General features: G+C 46.2%; 1 protein-coding gene across 13 annotated transcripts in view; it reads right to left on the bottom strand.

The window, feature by feature from the left end:
* Positions 1 to 22512, bottom strand: part of LOC143100389 (bromodomain adjacent to zinc finger domain protein 2B-like) — a 69345-nt gene that overhangs the window by 28038 nt on the left and 18795 nt on the right. For all 13 annotated transcript variants that reach the window (XM_076263526.1, XM_076263523.1, XM_076263528.1 and 10 more), the window contains 2 exons: positions 5013 to 5180; positions 535 to 714 (listed from right to left, as the gene is read on the bottom strand). In XM_076263526.1, the coding sequence (XP_076119641.1) occupies positions 535 to 714; positions 5013 to 5178 (346 nt within the window). In that variant the 5' untranslated portion in view covers positions 5179 to 5180. The remainder of the gene's footprint in view (positions 1 to 534; positions 715 to 5012; positions 5181 to 22512) is intronic.

The following is a 22512-nucleotide window of genomic DNA, read 5'->3' as shown; positions in this document are numbered from 1 at the left end:
CAACGACGACAAGAAAGAAACCCCAGCAAGCTCTGAAAAGAACGCGCGTGACCTCGAGGTATTTGAGAGAAACATGTAATTATTGTTTTTTTCGAATCCAATTAATTCGATGTGGTGCTTTATTTTTACACAAGGAACTGACCTTTGCGTGGCTGCCTTATCTTGAGCTAATCCTGCAATCCTGGGTTTCAATAACTGAGAGGGGGATTTCACTGCTATTGCTAATCCGCGGCTCCATTGTTCTGTGTGTATTTGATTCATCTTATGTCATGTCACAATTTACAGGGGGTGGGGGTCATGGAGTCATTGAGACGAGACAGAATTATTCCATGCGACGCATTCATTGTTGGACATTCATTAGCACGGCCGCCAGACACCTTTGTTTATCGGCTCTCGCTCATAGCTCCTGTTCTCCTTGCGAAGATAAAGGTTACGGACTAATTGTGACGCGACAGTGCCGGCAGGTCGAGAGATGGCATGCTTATTAATGTGCAACCCTCAACCCACCCACCCACCCACCACCCTTGAGCGTACCTGGGAAGCTGGCAAGCTGAGGATGGGCAGCCAAGGCCGCGGACATGCCCAGGGAGCCCAGGCCTCCGAACTCAGAGCGGCCTGCGGAGCTGGTGTGTAGGCCGAAGGCGTGGTGGCTGACCATTGGGAAGGCACTTGAGACAGTGAAAGGCTGATCGCTTCCCGCTCGGAAGACGTGCCCTGTAGAGGGGGAAAAAAAAGAGACATTGAATGCACTGGAAGAAAAAATACAGAGACAAAGGAGTGTGTGTGATGTTCAACCGCTAAAATAATGTAGCTTAATAATTCATCCTTACGGCTGTTAATGTTTCATACCATGAAAATCCCTCCACAGTTTTTCTTTCTTTCATAAAATCCCCTAGCTGGTAGGGGAATGTTTTATGCATTATCAATAAAGACATTAGAAGCACATGAAAGACAAAGAGTCCCTTGGATTCGAGTCAAACTGTTTCAGCATGCCTGAACAAATGTGTTTCATGGCTCTAAAGTTTAACCAACCCCTGTACAAATATCCAAGTATGGATTTAGTTGACTGTTTAACAACATGGAGGATAGCACACCCCACTGTCATTACAGGAGCTTGAGGAAACAGCAAAGGCTTGAAGTTGGATGACCTGGAGACTCGTTTGATTTTTTATTCCGGAGGAATCTTTGATGACATATCATGATGCAATCTTGAAGACATTCTCGCTTGTTTCCAGGCTAATTTTTTTCAGGGTGACACAAGCGAACAGCTTACAGAGCCAAACAAACTCCTGGATGTGTGGTGAGGACAAGGGGAATGAGTGTACGAGACAGAGAGGCACTCAGAGGGAGGCACTAAGAAAGAGAGGGGGAGTGAGCGACTGACTCTCGGCAATATTGAAATTACAAATATTCCGGATGCCACTTTAAGACCTATTCATTAATATGTGCTGTGCAGAAGCAAATACTTATTAAAGAAGACCACACAGCCATTTGTCGTCAGTGTCTGTGCAACGCTGACAGCTAATGCCCGGCCCTTTTGCCTTTACAAACCGCCCAGTCCCACAATCAGAGCCGTGCCCGAGAACAAATTTCATGAAATTCAATTAGCAGCACAGACACAAAATGTAAAAAAAAAAAAAAAAAAAAAAAGGAAGGAAAGTGGTGGTGGGTGCTTGAACAGCCATTCCGTGTGCCAGGTAAAAAGTGATGACGGAACAGGTTTTGCTTGGGCTGTTAAAAAAAAGAAGCTTGGAGCGAGTGAAGGAAATGTCAAATAACAGACAGAAGGTCATTCAGCCTCATATTTAATTGGGGGCCATTTGTAATACTGAAAAAACAGTCTTACGCATGTGTGATATTGCTAATAGATTTGTTTCATTACAAAATAGAACTTTCTTTTCAATAAGTTGCACCAGAAGGTAGGGAGGCAGGATTGGAGAGGGGATTAATATAACCGGAAATTTTAGAGAGACAATGAATCACAAGATTCCAGCAACGGCAAATAAATAAGAGCAGATGATGAATAATGTATGTGCGGATATTGTTGTTGCATAGAGGCAACTGTAGTGTCTCATTCCCAATACAGGTTCTCTGAAAACCAGCAGAAATGTTTCAGCGTGATGTGGTTGACACTGGTCTTATATTAGCTCTCTCCCCGGCTCTCTAAAAAGTGGCAAGGTATAACCCTGTTTGCATTACGACTCAGGAGCTGTCAAACGAAATCAACAGCACCACATGACTCACCCCCTGAAATAAATAAACTTGCATACATTAATGTTAATGGGCAAGGTAATAAAGCTGTAAAATGCATTATGTGTTCTCTTTTTGTTTTTAAGGGTCCTTTATTCAGGCGTTTTTCTCCAAATCCTCAAGGACTTGAGCTAGGAGAACAGGAGGCAGGAGGAGAAGAGAAAAAAAAGAGGAGAGGAAACAAAGACTGCTGAGATTGCCGAGAGGAGAGGAACAGTTTCTTCAAGAGATACAAAAAAAAAAAAAAACGGGGCCTCTTTTGTGCAGCCTTCATGCCCGTTTACATACAAAACAGACAAAATCTCTTTGAATCTAATTCTAATGAGCTGCATATTTAGACGGATGGCCCGTGGAGGTTTGCGGAGTCAATACGGAGATAAATGCCTGGAAGTCTCGCCCAAAAGGCCAACATCCGTCTCCCTGGCTGTGCAGGCCAGGCGCAGGGAATGACATCTGCAAATACCTTTTTAATATTAATGCACTTCCAGCCACCGCATCATTTAATCAGAACCCCCCCCCTTCCTTTTTTTCTGAGGAGAGAGAGGCACAGGAAGTCCGACATATATAGGATTATGAGATGGAAGGGTGACGTGTGTGTGTGTGTGTGTGTGTGTGTAGGGGGTGACAGTGGTGGTATTGTTTCCTGCCTATGGCAGAGCCATCTTCTGCTGTGGACAATGCGGCTGAGTACCGATCGTTTGTTCCCGTCGATTAGAACCCGTCAACAGCTTCATCTTAATTGTCCGGATGACCTTCTGACAAGGCGGTGGAGGGAGGGGGGGGGGGGGTGAGAAGCGCTCATCTGCGCCAAGATGCTCATCAAGAGTCGTTTAGACGCAATATTTTACAAATGGAACGTGACGAATGAAACTATTTTGGGCTTATCTTATATTTGTAGACTCCTACCTGAATTTGTGACCCCACAAATCAAAGTCTATTTTCTGAAAATCTATTCTGAACGTCTGTTTTTTTTTTTTTTTTATCAAATCATTATGAATAGGGTACTTGTCAATACTTGTCAATTTCATTTGAAACAATACAATAATTACGAGATGGGTCTAGGTGCGGTGATACAGTGTTGAAGAGTCAGTGCAATTCCATCACTCCACGAGCTGATATAACATCCTCGCTTTGCTTTGTGTTGCTTTGCTCTGCCTTTCCGCAGGGAATGAACAATCTCATAAAAGAACTCAATCTGCTTTTCGTTCTCATAGCGCCAACGTGACTTCAGAAGTGCCACTGTGCTTTCGGCATTTCATTCAGCGACGCACCCGGTCAAAAATAGCTTATCTGGGAAATCACAGTGCCCGTTTGGCGCAGGTGGGGGGGGGGGGGGGTTGGGCAGAGGGGAGCTTTAAATGTATAATGTATGAGAAAAAGGCTCTAATGCTTTCCTCATTGTAACAGCATGAGGGGAGGAAAACACACATGTGCACACACACACACACACACACACACACACACACACACACACACACACACACACACACACACACACACACGACACACATTAATTTCTTTGTCATTTCTTATCATAAAAGAAAGAGGGAGGGGAGAAGAGGAGGGGAGAATGGGGGGGAAAATAGACCTTCACAAATCACAGTATGAAAATTTGCATGTTATTTTCTGGTCAGGGTAATCTGACAACTTCAGCCGTCGACGCCGTGCCTGGCCCCATAATGGCTTTGACCACAATTAGTATTCACAAAAAAACAGAGGATGCTAGCAGCCACACACACACACATCCCATGCACACAGACACACACAGATATACACACACAGCCTGTCCTGTGAGTCTGACAGACCCGTCAATTCACACTGGGCTAAACTGGAGCTAAAGGTTGTCAAGACACATCCAGGAGGGTGTGTGCATCTTAGGAGGCGAGGAAGGGGAGGAGGTGAGCGCATTTTAATTGCTGGCACTCATTAATGCAACAGCTTTTTCAATTTCCACCCAAACTGTCAGAAAAGTGCGAGACTGGCTGGAGGAAGGTGTTTTTCTGCAGCTTAATGATACACACATAATTAACACTGCAGAATGTGCTTTCTTTACCTAATAAGCTGTTTAGAGAGGGACAAAGGAAGGGGGAAAATGGCAGCATATTATTTACTTTTTTTACTTCTTTATTTTTTTAAAGGTGGCGTTAACGCACACCACCTGACTGGGGCATTTTAAATTATTCATTTGGAAACGGTACTAATACCTCACACCAAGCCACTTGTATGAAATAGGAAATATGTTGAAGAGATTGTGGCCATGGCGCATCTTTTAAATCATACAAGGGGGAGAATGCCTGCATGCTTGCATATTAAAGTGTGTGTGGATTTGCGGTTTGTGTGTTGTCCTATCTGACAGCAATGGACAGGAGACAGGTAGTGTGGTCTGATGCACCTGCATATGGAGGATTCAGCATGCATATATGCACAGGTATATTATGATCCCTGTGTATTTACACCCATGCATCCATTTGTGCACATTTAGGTTCATCTCTGCACAGTGAGCATCATACAGATACGTGCATGTGTCTTCATGTTTTTTTTTTTAAACTTTTTTTTTAACTTTGTGCCTATATGCAAATCACATGTATTTACGTGTGTTGGAGGGGAGGGTAACAAATCTGCATACAGAGTCATATGGATGTAGTGTGGTGTGTGTGCTGTGTGTGTGCTGTGTGTGTGCTGTGTGTGTCCTGTGTGTGTGCTGTGTGTGTGCTGTGTGTGTGGGGGGGGGGGGGGTTGTGTCCCCCTCCCTCTGCACTTACCACAGGTGGTGAGAGTGGAGCCCAGTGTAGCGGGGCTGGCGGCCAGGCTGCTCTTGGAAGGGGGGTTGGGGGACGAGGCGGAGGCGGTGGCAGTGGAGGCGGCTGGGGCGCTGAGCAGGGAGGACGGGGCCGCAGACGGGGAGGCTAGCCGCTCTCCAGACTCCATATCTGTCAAACACAATCCAATCAGGGCGCTTACAAAAGGCACGGCACACAAATAAGCCAGAGAGAGAGAAAAGACCCCCCCCCCCCCCAGAGACCCCACGGCCCGATGATCCTCCTCCCCCACCCGCCCCATCCTCTCTCTCTCTCTCTCTCTCTCTCTCTCACACACACACACACACACACACACACACAAACACATATTATATATTCCCATTTTAGTCAATGGCAAGAGTATTCCTTGCTGCTGCTTGGGTATAAACAGAGCTCCAGCCCCTTAGCTGTTTAGAGGCAGGCAGGCAGGGCTGGCTGGGGTGATGTCACCTTGCTGCCATCAAAACAGGATGCCTTACAATTCCACTGCAAGGTGGAGGAAAGGCAACCAATGGTTGGAGCTGTCAGCTGTCAGGCACGCATGCACGCACGCACACACGCGCACACACACACACACACACACACCTTCATAAGATTAACTAAGCCATTCACAGTCCATTTTTAATATGGGGTGTAAAACTAACCCCACGATTTACTGAGCTTTAACTGGCAAATTAACGTTTTTCACAGGAAACGTTTGCACTTTATCACCGTGGGAATTTATCAGTTCTGGTGTCAGTGGTCAAAATAGCACAAGTGGCTCCTGCACGAGTCTTTGGCACGCTACGCTCGGGCAGGCTTCACGTCGACACTCATTAAAATCACCTTCACCGCGTTTGGCAGGAGCCTGTTCTCGAATCCAAAACTTGCATCGCCAAGACCGCCACACATTGACATCCCCCATCACTCATGGCCTCACATTCTCCCATCCACACACACACACACAGATTCTTGTCATCACCCCCCTTCTGCGCACACACACACACACACAGTTTTGAAAAACACACACACCTCCAGTTTGTGTCCTTTCAGCTCTGGCTTTTTTTTGTGTGTGTGTGTGTGTTGCCGTGTCATTACACACAAACGATTTCGGCATCTCCCTGGCGATGCCGCCCTTGCCAGCAGAAGCCTTGTGCCAGTGATTAAAAATCGCGGAGACGCGCAGAGACGTACTCCCTCGCTTTCCCTCTCCTCTTTTCCCCTCTTCCTCTTCCTCTCTGCTGCATATCAACGACCGCCCCCCTCGCTCACCAGCCCGCCGCTGATGAGACGCAAATGACATGAAAGCCGCAAGCCGCTCGCCTCGGCAAAGGCCATTTCCCTCCCGCTGCCATGGAAGAGGCACCAGCACCACAGCGTGTGTGTGTGTGTGTGTGTGTGTGTGTGTGTGTGTGTGTGGACCCTTGCACTCTCTCTCTCTCTCTCTCTCTCTCTCTCTCTCTCACTCACTCTTCCTTTCCCTCCTCTGTGTGACGCACACACACACACACACACACACACACACACACACACACGACCCCACCACTCTCGCTCTCCAATTTGCACACCACAGAGGTGACTGCATAATTACAGCGGCACAGCTCAAAGAGGCTGTAATCAGCCAGGAGATATGACCAAACCCGCATTCTCCATTAATTACCCCAATCGCCGCATTAGCCATGTTACGCGCTAAAGCGCCTGACAATAATAAATTACGCCGATAACTTTGGTGGTGTTTGGCGGGGTGGGCGAGTGTGTGTGCGCGTAAACACATTAAGGGGGCTTGATGGGATTTTTTTGAGGAACACGAGTTTAAAACCTTAAGCTTTGACTGGACACAAGCTGGGGAGCTGCCACTGAGGATGCATGGCCCCATCCTTGCGCGCGTGTGTGTGTGTGTGTGTGTGTGTGTGTGTGTGTGTGTGTGTGTGTGTGTGTGTGTGTGTGTGTGTGTGCGCGTGTGTGCGTGCGTCAATCCTACCAATTCTGCGTTTCATATTTAACAAGATTTGCTTAGGCTTGCACATATAAACAATTTCATCATTTATTTCCCCTTGTGTTGGAGGACTGCCCACTTCTGCACTTCTTTGTAGAGGGAGAGGAGAGGAGAGGGGAGAGGAGAGGAGAGGAGAGGTGAACTACTCTCCAGTGGTCCGTTTCCAACGGTATCTGAGGGCATCTCCTCTCCTCTCTCTCTCCTCACTCCACTCCTCTCTCTCTCTCTCTCTCTGGAGAGAGTATTATTCAAGAGTAAACAGCAAACAGGTGGGTGCCCTCTGAACAGTTCAGCGATTACCAGGAGTGATTAGACACAGCAGAGAAGGGAGGAAAAAAAACATAATGAAAAAAAGAATGAAAGGAATCTGTCTAAAAAATGTTCCAGAGGAGCAAAAAACAAACCCACAGCAGCCTAATGATAAGCATGGCATTTCTGCATTTGGGGAACGCGTCTCCAGTTCATTATCAGAAATTAGAAGGAGTTTAGCAGGCAGAATTAGCTGGGTTTTATTGGTAATTAATGGCGGTGGCTCAGTGGTGGTAGTATATAGTGGTGGCTGTTTAATCTCTGTGTGTGGATAAATTAATTTGACTCGGAGTGTGCAACCAATCTTGGGGCTGACAGGCAAGCGGGTGAGCGAAGGCGAGCATACACGCTCGCACACACACTCTCACGCGCACACACACTCAGCGGTTGTTCCAAACAGCAGGCTGCAGGCTGCACCGGCGCTGAGAGGAAAGAGCGGATGCTAATGGACCCAGGGGTGATTTATAGGGGAAAGAAATGGCAGCGCCTGAGTCACAGTCACGTCCAACGGTGCTGCTCCTCCTTCACACGCACACACACTAAACACACACACACACACACACTAAACACACAACACACACTAAACACACTAAACACACAACACACACTAAACACACACTAAACACACACCACACACTAAACACACACTAATCACTAAACACACACTAAACACTAAACACACACACACTAAACACACACTAAACACACACACACACTAAACACACACACACTGAACACACACACAAAACACTAAACACACACTAAACACACACACACACTAAACACACACACCCACAAAACACACTAAACACACACACACACTAAACACACACACACTAAAACACTAAACACACACTAAACACACACACACACACACACACACACTAAACACACACACACACACACACTAAACACAATTGCCCCTTTACAGTGTTTGATATGGTTATAAACAAACACTACCTTATATTATATTTTCTGTCTTCAGGGTTTTTTATTGGGAAAACAATGACGTGCAAATGTTGCACACCTTCAAATGCCACTGATCATTTAAATGCCATGAGATCATTAGGTGGGTGTTTACGGGGAAATGCCATGTCTCCTCTCTCTTAGTGAGGTGTGCTTGCTTGTGTGTGTGTGTGTGTGTGTGTGTGTGTGCGCGTGTGTGTGTGTGTGTGTGTGTGTGCGTGTGTGCGCGTGCGTGTACCTCTGTCCATCTACCTGCAAAAGTTTGTGTGCAAGTGCATGTGTGGCTATACCTGCGTTTGTATATAGTGTGTGTACGTGTGTATTTTTCTGAGCTATTCGGGTCTGCGCGCCTTTTCCCTCTCCCTATTATCCTGGGCTGTAACAGATGGCCGATGCTAACAGTGATAATCCCACAACAGAGTCATCAGCATGGATCAGCAGCACTCGGGCTGCGGACACAATGTCTTTCCTGGCTAATGGCAGGCTATGTGCAGCCGAGAAGGGAAGCGTGTCGTACAGAATGCCTTGACCCCCATTCAAAGTCAGAGCCATGCCTCCCTGCACCCCTCTTCTGGCTTCCTTCCCCCTCTCCTTCTCTTCTCTCTCTCTCCCTTTCTCTCCCTTCTCTTTCCCTCTCTCGCGGTGCTTACCTCCATTCCGCCTGATTATGATGACAGTCACCCATGTCAGCCATGCTGTCAAGGCACTGGCTTTCCTTCTGGGCTTGTTTTTCCAATAAAGACACTGCTTTCAGGAAGGTGGGGGGTGGAGGGGTGGCAGGATGGGGGAGGGGTGGGGTGGGGTGGAATAAAACCCGCAGTGATGCGCAGGATGGCACACGAAAGAAAGCCCCCCTACCTCCGTAAATTAATTCCGCTGATAAGCGGGAATGCATTCATTGTCTGCGACCCTAATGGTCCCATGATTAGCTGCAGACCACCACACTGTTCTTATACGCGAAGTCGGCCATCTCTCGCCACCGTTGCCTGGTGACGCTTCTATAGCCTTCATTTAAATCAGTGGCAGCGTCCCCGAACCTGCTCAACGCAATTAAAGAGGGACCTGGGCACACAGGACAAATAGCAGTGTGAGGCTTTCTCTCCTAACTGGCATGATTTGTGGCATGGTGTGCACCATCATCTGTCTGTACACAGTGTAGACACCGTCTGGTTCTCAAGTATGAGTCCAGTCGTACGATGAAATCATGTCTGAGGCAGCTGAATCAGTGACCAGTGACCATTATTAGTCAGTGTTACAATGGACTTCAAAAACAGAAGTGTGTGTAGGCAAATAAAAACAGGTGGCTTCTTGTTCACCTTGCAGTACAGCACTGTGAGACGTGAACTGTTTTTAGCCATTCTCTACAGACCGTCCTCCTCTCCTTTGAGTGGGAGGACGAGAGGGTCAGTCCAGCTGAGGATGCATGGAAGTGGAACGCCTGTGATGGACAAGCAGGAGCTTGGCGTAGTCGGCAGGGTGCACGGCGAGTTCAGTGGAACATTCGGAGCACATTCGCCAGCAATGCCAGAGCTCCCCTGAGCATCTGCCGGCAGGGATGGAGTATTTGTGTCCCAAAAAGACCTGAAGAGTGGCCAATGGTGTGTGTGTGGTGGTGGGTGGAAGGGGGTGGGGAGGGTGGAGGGTGGAGGGTGGTGGAGGGGGGGAGAAAAGTAAACAAAAAAAATTGACACCGGCCTCCTGTGTTGATCACCAGAACCAGCAGCAGTAATGAAGAGCTGCCTGCAGCCCAAGCCTGGCACCTCTAATAGGGTGAAAAGGCCTGGCTGTAAGGGCCTGAGAGGAAAGGGGGTGGTGTACATGATGAAAGGACTGAACAGGACGCACACACACACACACACACACACACACACACACACACACACACACACACACACACACACACACACACACACACACACACACACACACACACACACACACACACACACACAAAACACAGCCTCGTCCCCAAACTCTTGATAACGTTTCCAATCATGATCAAACAGACCTCATCTATTTTCTGTGAGGATGGGGGTCACGGGCAGAGCTGCCTGCTGGAGATGAAAAGAGCACGACCGGAGAGCGGAGACAGCGACCGCGCGCCTCCTGACCGCTGTGCCAGTCCTCACGTCGGGGTTCAATGTGAGAACCCTTTCACTGCTGCCTGTGCCCGGCGGCTCACCTGTTTACGACTCGTGCGAGATGAGATGGAGGAAGCCATGCGAACAGGTCACAGTGGCAGACGCCGGACAGAAGCCGCTCGCTACGAGGACAATGGTCTCCCGCGGTGTCTTGTGTGCGCACGTCGCGTGTGTCTCTGGAAAGGGGGCAGGTGGCAGAGCACTCTTGCTCAAAAAGACAGTAACAAAACAAAAAAAAGGCAACAAATTTTCTTCTTTACCAAAACCAAGACAGTAAGTCAATTCCAGTCCCTCCTTACTGACCATTAACTTTTAACACACACACACACACACACACACACCAGGAGCACAAAACAACAAACCACTAAGGAGTGAAATTCTAGCTTGACATCAGATAGACAATGCCAGCAGCTCTAAATGGTGTGAGTTACTACAACCCCCCACAAAAACCTATTTGTTTCGCCTGGGCCCGGGTGGCAGATGGCAGCCCTGTGTTCATTCAAATGGACGGCATCGCTCAAGCCTTGCAACGCGCTCTCGCAGGTTGCCATGGGGTGGGGGTGGGTGCGGGGGAGGTTACATACAGGGCTCCATCCAAAAGCCCCAGTGCACTCCTCCTCCTCCTCCTCCTCCACGACGACGTGCCTTCCTTCCCCCTGGCCGCACGGCAGATCTGTCACGCGTCATATCCCTTTAGTCCTGCGCGGCTCGGCCCCTTCCTTCGTTCTGCATTTCAGTATTAAAAACAAGGGCACGAGGACCACACTGAAATAAGGAAGCGCGTGTGTATGAGTGGTGGTAACGTGACCGCATTAATCTTCCTTCTGGCGCACGCCAAAAGAGTCGGGGAGGGAGAAAAGGCGAAAGGTAGGCATTCTGTCATAACCGTTTGATGGGGTGCATACATCTCAGAAGAGAGAGACCTTCACCACCATCCACCCTAAAAAAATAAATAAATAAATAAAAATGTAATTCTGTCCATGGTGGGCTACTTAGGCTGCGCACACACACACACACACACACACAAACACACACGCACTCACATACACACACACACACACACACACACAGAGAGAGAGGCAGATGAAATGCCTCTGTGAATAAAACAAGGAGGGGGGTTCGTTTGGGAGGTAAATGAACTCTGATGAATGATGTTAAAGTTCAGCATGACAAGTGCTCGGAGGGAGCAGCGGTGCGGCAGGATCCGGCGAGCGGAATGCTAGCACAGATCTTGGAAAACTAGCCGAGACATCCCTCTCTCTCACTCTCTCTTTTCCCCCTTCTCTCTCTCTCTCTCACTCTCTCTCTCTTTTTCCCCCCTTCTCTCTCTCTCACCCTCTCTCTCTCAGAGGCAGTTGAGGGGCCCGCAACGCTGGAATCCCACATGTTCCGCACCAGGACTGACATCCATCACACACACATTCCTGGGGCTGCCGCCTTTCCTGCTCTGCCAGCAGCAAGTACTTAGAATAAAATATGTATCCCTGCACATTTTAATTAGACACGTACAGAGAAGAGGAAACAAGAGAAGGAAAGGGGAGTGAGAGAACGAGTGAGGAAGGACAGAAAGAAAGAAAGAAAGAAAGAAAGAAAGAAAGAAAGAAAGAAAGAAAGAAAGAAAGAAAGAAAGAAAGAAAGAAAGAAAGAAAGAAAGAAAGAAAGAAAGAAAGAAAGAAAGAAAGAAAGAAAGAAAGAAAGAAAGAAAGAAAGAAAGAAAGAAAGAAAGAAAGAAAGAAAGAAAGAAAATGTGGGAGACAACTTGAAACATAGCCTGGGCAACACAGAGGTCAGTGAGAATAAGGAACGTGGGGACATCTTGGCTACATCCCTTATTCCCAGAATACAGAGTCAAAAGGGGAAAATCAACATTAGTTGCCTTCTGTCCATTCCGGATTAAGGAAATCAGGAATGGAGGGGGCCGGGTACTCTCTTCCATAATAAATCTGGCATGGCCATTTCGGATCGGCAGAGTCCGTTCAATGGGACGACTAACAAGCAGAGCTCATCAAAGCCCGGTGTCAGAACTGGCACGTGAGAAATCTTCTGTGACTCATTAGACGGGTGGCTTTAGCCCAACGCCAGCCTGCGTTTGATGGATCACATGGACATCGCAAATAAAACGCCCAGCCACACTTTCCCCCTCATCCACTCCCCTTTGCTAGCCTTTGCTACTTTATCTCATACCTCTTTAGTTTGAGAAAGCAAGGGGGCTACCACAGATTTTGCAGATAATCACTTCACAGCATGAACATGGCCTAAAATGTGTGTGAACTGATTTCTGGCCTCAGCCTCTTTTTTCTTGTGTGTGCTCTTGCAAACACTGGGCACCAGAGGCATGACAAGGTGAACACAGAGCTCACACAGGCATGATGGGGATAGCACAGGCCTAAATTGCAGAGATAATTCACATTTCACTGCAGCTGTTTCACAGGTTGCAGCCAGTGGAGGGATTGTTTATGGTTGGGGGGGGGGTGGGGGGGGGGGTGATACAGCCTGATAACGCATGACCGAAACGCTCCATTTTCTGAAAGCACAGAGGAGCAGGTATGGCAAGCCAACGCTTGTTAGAGATAATTACAGTATGTTATTACTGTGCATTACACCAAGTCTCATCTCGCTCCTCTTGTTTACTCCTGAATCATTTCTTCTCAGCCACTCTTTCCCCCAGGGGCAGCATCGAAATGATTATCTGAGGCCGATAACAAAAAATGAAGACATGATATCCATATCATTGCCGCTGTTGCGCTGCCGTCTCACAAACATCCAATTTCGTTACGAAATCAAAAAGCCATTGGATGTAGCCATACCCAGTATCTCTCGTTCATTTAGCTAACTACTGAACGCGCTACATGCTCTGTAGTGCAAAGCAGCCAGCAAACCAAATTATCCCATTTTCAGAGAGCAAAATGGTAATTAGGCAAGTGTATGAACAGTCACACTTGCACTGCAGAACACATATTTAAAAATCATAAATTAGCCATTAATTGATACCCTTTCTGTGGCTGTGCTTGTTGCTGTTACCACTGCTGAACTGATTACCATTTTTCACCGTGCCTTAGAAATACTGCTGTGCTGTTGTCAAGCTAAAAGCAACGGGGGGGGGGAGGAGAGAGGGGACAGGGGAAAAAGAGGAGGAGAAGAAGAGACAGATAGATGGAAAGAGAGAGTGGAAAGAGGGGGGAGAGCAAGAGCCAGAGAGAGAGAGACCTCTCCCTGTGGTTTGATTGGAGCAGTTTTTTCTCATGATATGCATAATGCAGATGACATGCATTTGAAAGGCAAGACAAAACGAGTGGGGGGACTACTGCTTTCAGCCTGGAACAATGAGGCTTTCCAAAAGCATCAGCATGCTCATCCTAACAGCCCATTGTCATCCAAAATGCTTTTCACATCCACACAACACCACCAGAAAACGTTACAGTTAACGCACAGTGCACTGCCTGCCACTCTGTTTTGGGATTGTTAACCTAGTGCATTACCCATAAGCATTTCATATTAAATGAGATGCACTTTAATGGACAAATATTGCAGATGAAACAATCAACATAAATATCTATTAAAATGTACAGGAAGTCTACAGGAAGGGAAGACTTAAAAAGTTACCAATTATTTATGGTTCACAAAAACATAATTTAGCTGCAAATTTCCTGAATTTCAGGTTTTAGCTGCTGCTGTTGTTGTTTTTTGTAACTAATTCCTTAATCAAAATGATGCTATATTAGTTTCCCCTACGCTGGCAAATATGACACTGTTAAAAGGCAAACTTGACACTTAGACACTTAGAAAAAACATTATTTGCTTAGTTTGAACTTCATTATCTTCACAAAGCAAGGTGTCGACACAGCGACCTGGTGACTCGCTCAACTGAGTAGTATTCACAAATACTCGCATTTAAAAACCCCTCCTGTCTCATAATGTGGGCGAGGGGATTTATTTGCATCTAAACAGGAGAGCGCCTGCATATAAATGCAAGGCAATCACCTACAGGAGACAGAGTTACAAATTAAACATGAGAGTGGACTGCCCGTGCAAAGGTTATCCTTCATTCTGCAGCGGTGCAGAAAACACCTCGGAGCCAAGGGCGTTCTCTCCCTCTCTCTCTCCCCCCTCTTTTAATTCTGCCATTAAACACGCCGATGTCATCGTCCCCTGACAATCTTTCATTAACCAAAAATAGGAAGAGAAGAGACGCACACACAGATGAGGCACACGCTCATAGGCCACTGTGTGTTGCATGTGTGTCTGGCTGGCATTACACAATACAAAAACTGTGTGTACTGTGTGTGTGTGTGTGTGTGTGTGTGTGTGTGTGTGTGTGTGTGTGTGTGTGTGTGTGTGTGTGTGTGTGCGAGCGCAAGTGTGTAGGGAGTTGCATGCATATAATGCTATAAAATATAGGCCCCAACAAATCCTTGCACGCAGCCCCATAAAGACCATGTGTTAAATTTTACACATCAATATTTAACACAGAGGTGGTCTGCCCGGAATATTTAAATTGATGCATGACACAGCAGCGGCAGGCGCTGTGCACTGAGGTGACAGAAGTTGTTTGCCTAGCGCTTACCCAACAATGGGCGACCGACAGGCAGGCAGGGGCGCAACACGTTAACTCTCCAACGCTAATACGACTCCAGTTAAACATACAGTGGGTAATGGTGCATTACATGGCAACAGACAAGGCCTGTGGAATTCCAGGGAGCTGTAACTGGGTGAGGGTGGCAGAAGACTGCCAGCACAGCGGAGGTCCTGATGCCAGGGTTGAAGTGTGGCTAGTTTAACAGGCTAGTGACAGGACAGGAGGTTTAAAAAAAAAAAAAAAAAGGCTCCCAAACAAGGAGTTTCAGGGAGAATTCCACAGGGGGCGCATGAGAGACGGGGAGTGTGTATTAGCGGAGAGAGAGAGAGAGAGAGAGAGAGAGAGAGAGAGAGAGAGAGAGAGAGAGAGAGACAGAGAGAGAGAAAGAGAGAGATAGATTGTAAGTAACAGAGACTGTCTGTGACCTTCATAGTGGGGATTACCAAATAAACATCTAGTCTGACTAAATGCAGGATGAATGTGAGTTGCTGGGGTTGGGTGGGCATGGCTCTTGTCCTATATTCCCCCAAACGCTGTGAGGGGCTAAATAACAGGCAGCAGGGATCAACGTAAACAACAACATGATGGCCTTCTCATTGTCGTAGGAGGGGGACCCTCTGTCAATGGACTCGCATGGCATAAATTGTGCGTGGGCCTCTGGTGGAACTAAGCAGGTATCAGGAGTTGGGCTGAATGAAGCAGTTGCCCAGAGCTGGAGCCGACCTGACATGAGGATCCATCACCCGCCGACCACACTTGGGACAAACCACAGGGGTGGGTGGTAAGAAACAAAAGAAATGAACACACACAAAATAAACAAAGAAAATTAGAGGAAAAAAAGTCACTTCCCTTAACTCAACTCCAAAGTTTTAATACGTTTAGGCCCTCCGTGCCGAGATGCCCTTCGCAGACACCACGGCGGAATAACAAACATCCCGGTGGCCCAGGACGGGTAGACGAGGACAAAAGATGCAGCATTAAATGTTTATTTTGCACATATATTATAAATAACGGGCCGGGCGATTCCCTGCTGCTGTCTGCCGTCAGACTCACCAGGGTCTGAGGGTTTGGATAATGAGCTCATGCATTGTGGGGTCTAAATAAAGCCTCCAGGCTCTAGCAGCCAAGAAAGAGCCTCTCCTCTCCTTCAGCCTCTTCGGCAACTCTCTCACAGGCACCGGGATGGATGTTTTTCAGTGTGCGGCTCCCTTAAGTTAACATAATTGTGTAATTATAATCTCATTCAAAAAGATACCCTTCATTTGCTTTAATGTTCCCATTAAGCCAGCCCTGAATAAAGTCTCTCTCTCTTTCTCTCTCTCTCTCTTTCTCTCTCTCAAACACACATGTGTGTTCAAACACACACACACACACACACACGCACAAGTCAAAAGGAAGAACAAATTACATTAAAATGTGGAATTTCCCCTCTAAGTTGGACTTAGGCCTGTGTACTTGCATGGCATGAAATTGCTTAATTCAAGTTATTGAAGGCTTGATCACGTCAGGTTAGGCCAACGAAAACATCTGACTTTCAACACGGATGGCACCCCTGCCGGTCGCTAGTAGCAACACTGAGGACACAGACTGAGGAATGTCCTTGTCAAAAACAGTTGGAGAGCAACACTCCCTAAAATCCTCTCAGCCGAAACAAACTAAGAAACATAAAGACCTACCTGAACACCTTTCAGAAAAGAACAAAAAAAATCAACATCCAAGCTCGCTAACCCTTAGCCCTGAGAGAGGAAATAAAAACAAGTCCGTTTTGAAAACAAATTCTTGCCGAGTCACACTGAAACGGGAGACGGTTCCAAAGCGGCCTGATAAGGAGTTAAGCAATGCAGACAGCGTGTCGGCCTTCATCCTGACGAGAGCGTCTCGGAGTTTAAAACAACACCACAGGTCAACAAGGGTGGCCTGTTGGGATCCTGTCTTAAAGCCTTTTCTCTTCCAAATCCTCCTGTTCTCGACACTCACAACCGGAGGAGGCCTCCCATGACACAAAAATGTGATCAAGGGAGTGTGGGAGTGGGAAAGAGAGAGAAAGAGAGGAGGAGGAGGGTCAGATGGGTGAAAAAGTGTGCTGTGAGCAGTTCTGTTCGGCTACTTTGCAAAATCCACGCGGTGTGCTCTCCAGGTAACATCTGCTGTTCTCAGTGTGCAGATGTTCCTCTGCACGGGCTCCGAGTCGACGCTCACTTTTTAACTCTACAGTCAAGGTCTTGGCGCAAGCCATGGAGACATCAAACGTCTTACAACAATGTACTTTTTCCACACAAAAAAACAAAAGGCGGGTGGGGATGGCGCAAGAGTCTCCTATTGCAAAATATGGCTGAGATCTCATAACAAGCGGTCAGGGTATGTGAATCGTGGGAGACGCTCGTTGGGAACACAGTTTTTGTTAGGCAGTCTCTAGTGGCAACGACACCGTCATCTCCACTCTACCCTTTAAAGATATTATCGCATACCATTTGCATAATCTGCTCAATTTGAAAAAAAAAAACTGACTTCTAATTACCAAGAGCCTATCTCCGACTAATTTGAGGTTCCCGAAATGCATTCTGCAGTCTTTCACTTTCACCACCCAAACCCCAACAGACGATGTCACACTTCCCTGTGAAATTAATTCCAGGGAATATGGAAATGGGAAGCGCATACACAATGGCAACATACACACACACACAAAAAAAAGAACAGAAAATAAATAAAGGCAACCTCACCTAGGAAAGAGACGAAAAAGGTTTCATTATTCGGTGGATCTGCATTAAAATGATAACGGCGACAGGAGGGGAAAATTAAAATTGGCATCAACCTGTGCGAGCTGTCACAGGCAACAACCAAGTCCCGCAGAGACTCTCCCTATACGGCCTTCACTCGGAATATGAGGTTATTATTTTGACGATAAACATAGCATGTTCTTGAAGATTATGCTGATGCTGGCTAGTAGAATACGACAATCAAAAAACAAACAAAAATAAATAAACAACACAACGCTTCTGCATTTATTCATACCGCCATGCAACTGCTTCTTGGGGTATGTGGGTTTGATGAAACATCTCTTCAACACAAGCACAGAAATGTGTTTTTACATGTGGGGAAATGGCAAGCAATTATCCTCGAGTAATATAACCCCGTGTAACCTTAAACAACACGGATTTTCTTAATGTGGGGGGAATTTGCATTTATAATGAGAAGGAATGAAGACTCCAGAGGAAACTCCACATCCACTGCAAACAAAAACAGAAAAAAAAGCACCTAGCAAAGGAATTTTTAATTTGTCTTCAGCATCAGTTAAAATGCCCCAAAGAGTACAAAACCCTGATCTGAAGAAATAAGTTGCAGTACGATTTCAGAAACAACTGTGGAGCTCATTATGTTTTAAATTGAAACTCAGTGAGCTACATGGTTGGGTTTGTAAGCTCATCCAATCTTCACTGTCAAAACAACCACAAAGTGTCTTTCGTGTTTTTGAGACTTTCAGTTGGTCCTACTGTATGTCTAAATAAAATGGTAGAAACTGTATTGCATCAACAAGACGGTACAAGGATATGGTGCAAGAGAGCTTAACCGATACTGTGATATGCAAGGCAACCAACACCAAAAAAAAAAAAGAAGAAATGAAAAATCCTCACACAAAGAAAGCCTTACATTCACATTTTGCCTAGTTCCTGAGGAATTCAATTAAAGAAACACATGCCCCCATGTTTGTGGGCCACAGACAGACAATGAAGCAATTTGTATTCAGCTGTGATGAATAAAATGAAATCTCTCACATTTGCCCTAATTTCTACTTTGTGTGAGAGCCACTTTAAATCCAGAGACCTGGGTTAGCCCCAGGCATACCCTAGGCTAAGTGTAAATGACAATTTAGGAGCCATGAACGCGATTTGTAACATCCACAGATTGAATACAGCTCACGTCACTTTTAAACGGAGAGCAAAAACAAGGGGCAAAAGGAGATAAGGTTTAAAAAATTTTTTAAAATACAACAAAAAAAAAAGCTGTTGGCCGGCAATGATACTCCCAAGCTACTTAGCGTGGAGTCAGAAGTCAAGCTTCTGAGAGTGTATGAGCAATGGAACATTTAACCAGTTTTCCAGTGTATAGCTGTCGGCTAACTGTGGATTTAAAGATTAGATGACAAACCTTTGCCACTGAAGTCTGTTCCCATTCAGGCACATTCCAGGGCACTTACAGTAATGCTGCTAAACTACTTTTCTCGTGAGGCAATACTTAAGATACCAGCTGCAGAGGACACACTCCCAGCTTTTCCCATTCTAATTCTAACAAATGACGAGAGTGAGCCAAAATTAAACGAATTGACCCAAGCGAAGCACTAAAGGCAGACAGTCTACTATTTACATTAACCTGCATAATCCAGTGGCACTGGAGTGCTTGTTGTTCATTAAACGTGACAGAGAATAGAAACTATGGGTTTAAAATGACTGATCCCCCCCCCCCTTCTCTCTCTTTTTTCTCTCTCTCTAATATCAGGCAGCCAATAACGGTCCAGCAGGACAGGTGACCTACTGGTGGAGTGTCCAGTGCTGGGCTGGGGTCTCTTGCAGTAACCTTAGGGCTCTTTTCTACACACAGAACTGGGCCAGTCTGCGCCTCTGAGGGCAGATTGGTTTAATAATGGAAAATATAGGGCATTCTCCACCGCCGATTTTAAAAGCTTTCAAAGAACAGGCGGGCTGACCAGCAGCCTCCCATTGTTTGTTGTGATGTAACACAGTGTTTTGTTTTTGTTACTGGAGGGCAAGCGAAAATCCATACGCGTGTATGAGGCAGTTATACATTACTAATGCCGTAGGACACAAAAATGGCTGCTGCACTCTCGGCGTGCCGCTGAGAATCCCTCACACCCACCGTAAACAAATGAGAGGCGTCAATCAGTGTAAACCCCAGGAGCGCCATCTTGGTATCTCTGGTGGAATACATAACCGCATAACCACGACAGGTGCACCTGGCGCAGGCAGATGCCAGAGTCAAACAGCCAGAGACAGCTCCAAAGGAGGCTGCCATGGAGACTACAGTTCCTCACCAGCATTTTGGTCGTCCTCCTTGTGTACCTTACACTGCTTAGTAAATTATTTATTGCCTTTTAAGATTATTTTTTCATTAGGTAAGGTAGGCCTAGGCTGTTTAAAAATCTACTATATTCAACAACAAAAAAAAAAACTGTGTTTATACTATCTTTAAAGGGCTGAACAAGCACACCAGAATTGCAAAACTGCAATACCATTTAGCTACTAGTACACTGGCTGTGGTCCATTCCCATTGGCGAAAGCAGCAGATCTCAAACATTAACAGCCTAGGACTGAAGGCAAAGTAAATAGCAAAGATGCACCATCCATGCCGTTAGAGTGGTCTTTTAGTCTAAATGCAATCTTATTGAGTCGGATGATAATGGATGCCTCCAGTCCACAGGCTATATCAGATGGAGGTTTTCATCCTTGAGCGTATCGCAGCGGCAGAGAGACAAACAAGAGTGCCATCATCTGCACACGGCGCCTGCACAGCTCAAAAGGAGCTCTGCAAAAACAGCAGGTCACTGGCACCCTTCACGCTCTCCACCATCGGAAAAAGAGAAGAGGCTAAAAATGTAAACACACGCACGCACACACACAAAACTGACACGAAAGCAGAGAATGCACACACTGTTATCAGATCTTAGCACAAAACACCCTTCTTCTTCATTTCCTTGTACAAGGGCCACAGAGTCATCTGCCACACATAACCTCTGTATCCAGCGACTGTCTCTCAGCTATTAAATCAAAGGCCATTACACAGAGCATGATAAAGACCGCAGTTGAAGACAAAGTCATCTCAGAAGTGAATGCAAGAACACTGCACACTTTTGACTAAATTTAATAATCTGAACGAGCAGATGGGTGAAGGAGAAATATACTTCCACGACTCCTAATCAAATAAAACATGGCCATACACACAACGCTAAAGAACGATGCTAATCTGACCGTTAAAAACCCCCAATTAGAGATGGAACACAGGGTTGAAAAACAGAGGGTGGATTCAGTCCCCTTCTCAAAGCACCTGAGAATTATTGAGCAACTCACACTGAATGCACAAAGCAGAACGTACAGCTGCTGCCTCGGTGCCCAGAGTCGTGTGAGGGCTGAGAGAGAGAGAGAGAGAGAGAGAGAGAGAGACAGACACAGAGAGAGAGAGAGAGAGAGAAAGAGAAATAGAGAGAGAGGGAACAGAGAGAGATAGAGAGACAGGGAGAGAGAGACGCTTGGGAAACTCATCAGACTATTTTTATTTTGATGAATGTGCGGAGAAAATAACTAATTTCCTGTCTGCCTTTGAGCTATCTTCACACAAAAAAAAGAACACCTCTCTCTCTGCAAAATGAACACCTCTATCATCCCTCCCACCTTCCCCACCATCCCAGCCCACCCCCATCCTCAGTTTGCACATCTCCTGATCTCTGCACTCTGGCTGATACCTCCATCTTGAGGGATTTTAAAATGTGAAACATCCCCGGTTGCTGAACACCGGCAAGCACTCAGTAGTCTCAAAAAAAAGGCTATAAATGTTCATGTTGAAATAGGGCCTACATTTATTGCGCATCATATTTCACACGTAATTGCTGCTCTAGGAGGCTACTGTAAGCAGGGCTGCCTGAATGCATCCATGCTGTGCTCGCTCCAACTAATTCTGGAATAGGGGAGCAGAGGGCTCCTGAATAACTGTGAATTTAATATGATAGTGTGTCTGATATCTGTAATATGTCATCATTTTTCATTGCCGCATATGGCTGTTTGATATTATGCAATTCTACAGTCAAACTTTTTGATCATTTCGACATGTCTTAGACTAAACTTCAAGAGATATGAATGATAATTCAGCCTAGCTCTATATACTTGACAGGGTAGATGACACATGAGCACAATTTTATTATACTGTCGTCACAAACCACCTTAGTAAACAACTGAAATTGGTTATCCAAAGAGACTGAAGTAATATAAGGAGTCGACTTTGGTTAGGGCTAAGGACAACACTAGACAGTTTACCTGCCTTTAAAAAAAAAGAGAGAGAACAGTCAGAAAGGTATCCAAACAGCAGCAGGCTATAGAAAGTAAAAATACTTGTTCTGCTACTAGTGGCCACAGAACCCTTACAGTTATTTAGAGATGTGGCAGAGCGGCCTTTGCACTCTTCTGCTCATGATGAGTGAATCTACCCAGAACACATCTCAGAATATCCCAACATTGAGCACTTCCTTAAAGACTGCTCTTTTCAGAGTGACAAAATCACAGATGTTTTTTTTTTTTTTTCCCCACCACAGACAGCAGTTCGCACCACTAAATAGCAGTAATGTCGGCATTATTTCCGATGCCTGTATTTCCCCCTCGGTATTACAGCTGTCTTTTTTTTTTCCTAAGGTGCTAGTAGCTGTTTTGAAACTGGTGTGAAACACTGCACCTTCCACGGGAGAAATGCTGCTAATGGAAAATGCTCCGCATGGCT

This window comes from Alosa pseudoharengus, unplaced genomic scaffold (genome assembly GCF_046254945.1).
Source record: "Alosa pseudoharengus isolate Yale_2024_CS ecotype anadromous, Long Island Sound unplaced genomic scaffold, YU_APseudo_1.1 YU_APseudo_1.1_scf_3, whole genome shotgun sequence".
Classification (NCBI taxonomy): Eukaryota; Metazoa; Chordata; class Actinopteri; order Clupeiformes; family Clupeidae; genus Alosa; species Alosa pseudoharengus.
The sequence above is the reverse complement of the archived record's forward strand: the minus strand, read 5'-3'. Positions and strand labels throughout refer to the sequence as shown.